At 36.0% G+C, this 3,048-nt stretch overlaps 1 protein-coding gene across 2 annotated transcripts in view; it reads left to right on the forward strand.

Annotated features, from left to right (window-relative positions):
• Nucleotides 1–1,006: 1,006 nt before the first annotated feature.
• Nucleotides 1,007–3,048, forward strand: part of LOC106875711 (alpha-actinin, sarcomeric) — a 149,756-nt gene continuing 147,714 nt past the window's right edge. For both annotated transcript variants that reach the window (XM_014923958.2, XM_014923959.2), the window contains exon 1: nt 1,007–1,660. In XM_014923958.2, coding sequence (XP_014779444.1) covers nt 1,562–1,660 — 99 coding nt within the window. In that variant the 5' untranslated portion in view covers nt 1,007–1,561. The remainder of the gene's footprint in view (nt 1,661–3,048) is intronic.

Here is a 3,048-nt window from a genome sequence, read left to right on the forward strand (position 1 = left end):
GAGAGAGAGAGAGAGAGAGAGAGAGTACCGGATGAATTATCCGGCAAGCTTGGAACCGGAAGTGTCTCGGATTTCTGGATTTTCCGGTTTCCTGAAGAGAGCTTAAATACATACTTAAAATATAAAATAAACTACGAAAAGTAAAGAACTAAATTGTATTTAACAGATTCAAATTAATACTTCTAAAGCACGGTCTCTTTTACTTTTACGAATCCACTAAAAATTCTTAGAATATATCATACAGTACCACGCATACGGTATTATTTCTAGAAGATGAAAAGTAAATGAAGAAAAATAAAGAACATGCTTTTATTTAACAGATTCATTGAGCAAATTAACACAATACTGAAGCAGAGTATGTTCAATCTTTATCAATCCACTTTAAAACAGTAAAGAATAAAACTATTTTAAACACACCGTTTGCAAATTAACCAACTTCAAAAATAGGGTTTGTTCACTCAATACAGGTTACTGTACATTGGAAAGTAGTTCCCGGATTTCTGGAAGCCGGATAAAGAATCCGGCATATGTAAATATATATACGCACACACACACACACACAAATATATATATATATATATATATATATATATTTAGTAAATGGAGTAAAACGCATATGTTAACTGAATACTTTTACTCCATTTACTAAATTTTTATATTTACTCAAGTACCCAAAATAACAAGGAGTTTCTACCTCATAAACAGGAGTTACACCACAGTCATTTTGTGATCTTTGCTACCCTGGTATCTATTAACCAATTTATTTTGTCCGAGTTAATTATTAACTAAGAGAAAATAAATACATATAATAAATATATATACATTATGTGTGTGTATTATATATATAAATATATATTATGTGCTTACGAGAATATCAAAGTTAAGTATTTTCCATGAGAAAACCCAACGGTAAATGTTTGTTGTTCGGTAATGTTCGTGTAAGTTCGGTGCGATATCACGAGTGTAGCGGAAGTAAGCGGTAAGCACCGAAGTTAGTCGTCAGCCCTCGCTCTCACACTGAGACTTTATCTTGAACAGTCGGCGGGGCGGTGTTGTTTGTGGAGTGTCAGTCGTCGCTGTCTCTGTTTCTCTGTTTCTCTCTCGCTCGCGTTCTCTCTCTGTCTCTTCTGGAGATTGAACCCAACTCAAGACGAGCACAAAAAATCTGAGATACATCATTGCAAAAAATATATATTCTAGCTATATATATTATATGTTTATATATAATTAAGAGGAGAGAAGCTATAGCTGGTGGTGTTACGTTGGCTACTTAATTCCTGTCGGCGCCTGTCGTTTTTTTTCTGTCACCAACTTTCATATTCTCTCACATATACACTCACTCACACACACACACGTAAACACTCACACTCACACACACACACTCACACTCTCGCATAGCATTCTTTTAATGAAGTAAAAGAGGAGACATCATTAAAAGTTGTAAAAAGCATTACGCGTAGTAGTGTTTGGTGGTGTCGGTCGTTACCCGCCTTGGGAATATCTTCATTTTATTTCTCTCACTCTGTCTTGATAACTTAATACCACCTAACGTGTTTCGAACATGTCCGATGGCCAGTATAGCGATGGATACATGGAAGAGGAGGAGGAATGGGACCGAGAAGGTTTACTCGATCCCGCCTGGGAGAAACAGCAGAAAAAGGTCAGTTTCATTTCACTGAAAATTTTCTCTTCTCTCCTTCCGCTCTCATTCCTAAACACACACACACACACACACACACACACACACACACACACACACACACACACACGCACGCACATACATATTGCTTATATATACATACACACATTGCTTGCACATCACACAAAAGTAGAATAGAACATACATGCATATCTATATATACGCATATTCAACTGACAAATATACATACATACATACATAATACATATACATACTTACACACACACATGCATATTACTTACATATACATACACACATAGCTTACACATCACACACATGCATATCTATATATATACGCATATTCAACTGACAAATATACAAACATACATACACGTGCGCGCGCGTACGCTAGCCTCCCGAATCTCTACCATTGTGTACTATAAAACAATCTACCTAACCTTTAACCTTGACTCTTGAGCACATCAAATAAATTCACAGTTAGCACTCACACATACAACTATCTTGTATTATTCAGTAACCCGTATATATATATAAAAGTATATACGCACTAACGTTTATTATAAACTCCCTCGCAAAACTTGCATTTTTTTTTTATTTACACCCTTCAGATTGTCCCCATCTACAATATTCCTCCCTATCACTGTCGACGATGATCATTAATCCAGACCGGTATGCTAGGGGTTTCCTGTTTATCCCATCATCTTGGCACAAGTCCAATGTTTGTATGGGAGAAACTACAAACGATTGAATTAAGGGAGAAAAAAAAAGAAAAAAAAACAAGCAGTATAATGTCACTTGTATGTTTATTTATCGACCTTTCTCCCAAAGAGAGGAAAGGTTTGGGTTACCAGGTTAATATTTTGAACTTGGAGGCCCGAGATGGTCGATCCGTTTACAGATTTTAGCAATCGCCATAAATCGCCGATCAGAAAAACCACATCCAGTCAGCAGGTGTCTTCCTTACTTCACCCTTCGATGTACACCTTGTACCCGATACACCCCTAATTGCTAAAACTGCGCGACCAGAAACCAGCACACTTCTTTCTTGTCCCCTTTGTATCATGACCAAAACTAACCCCCCAGATCCCGTTTGTACTAAGCCACCTTCAAGAAATACTCGAGGCTAGCTCCTTAATTTAATTAGCATCATTTCCCTTTTGTTAATTTAACACACACGCACAACACAAAAATCCATTTCAAATATTTTCACAGACGAGCGGTCCCTTTAATTCTTTTTTTTTTCCTTTTTCTCACTTTGATATTTTCATTTCTTTCTTGTTTGTGTTTAATAAAAATCTTTCTTTCCCTCACGAAACTACATAACTTTCGCCAGATCTATCATTTTATTTTTATTTCCCAATATTTATAATATCAATAAATATTTACCA

This window comes from Octopus bimaculoides, chromosome 6, assembly GCF_001194135.2.
Source record: "Octopus bimaculoides isolate UCB-OBI-ISO-001 chromosome 6, ASM119413v2, whole genome shotgun sequence".
In the NCBI taxonomy this organism is placed as follows: Eukaryota; Metazoa; Mollusca; class Cephalopoda; order Octopoda; family Octopodidae; genus Octopus; species Octopus bimaculoides.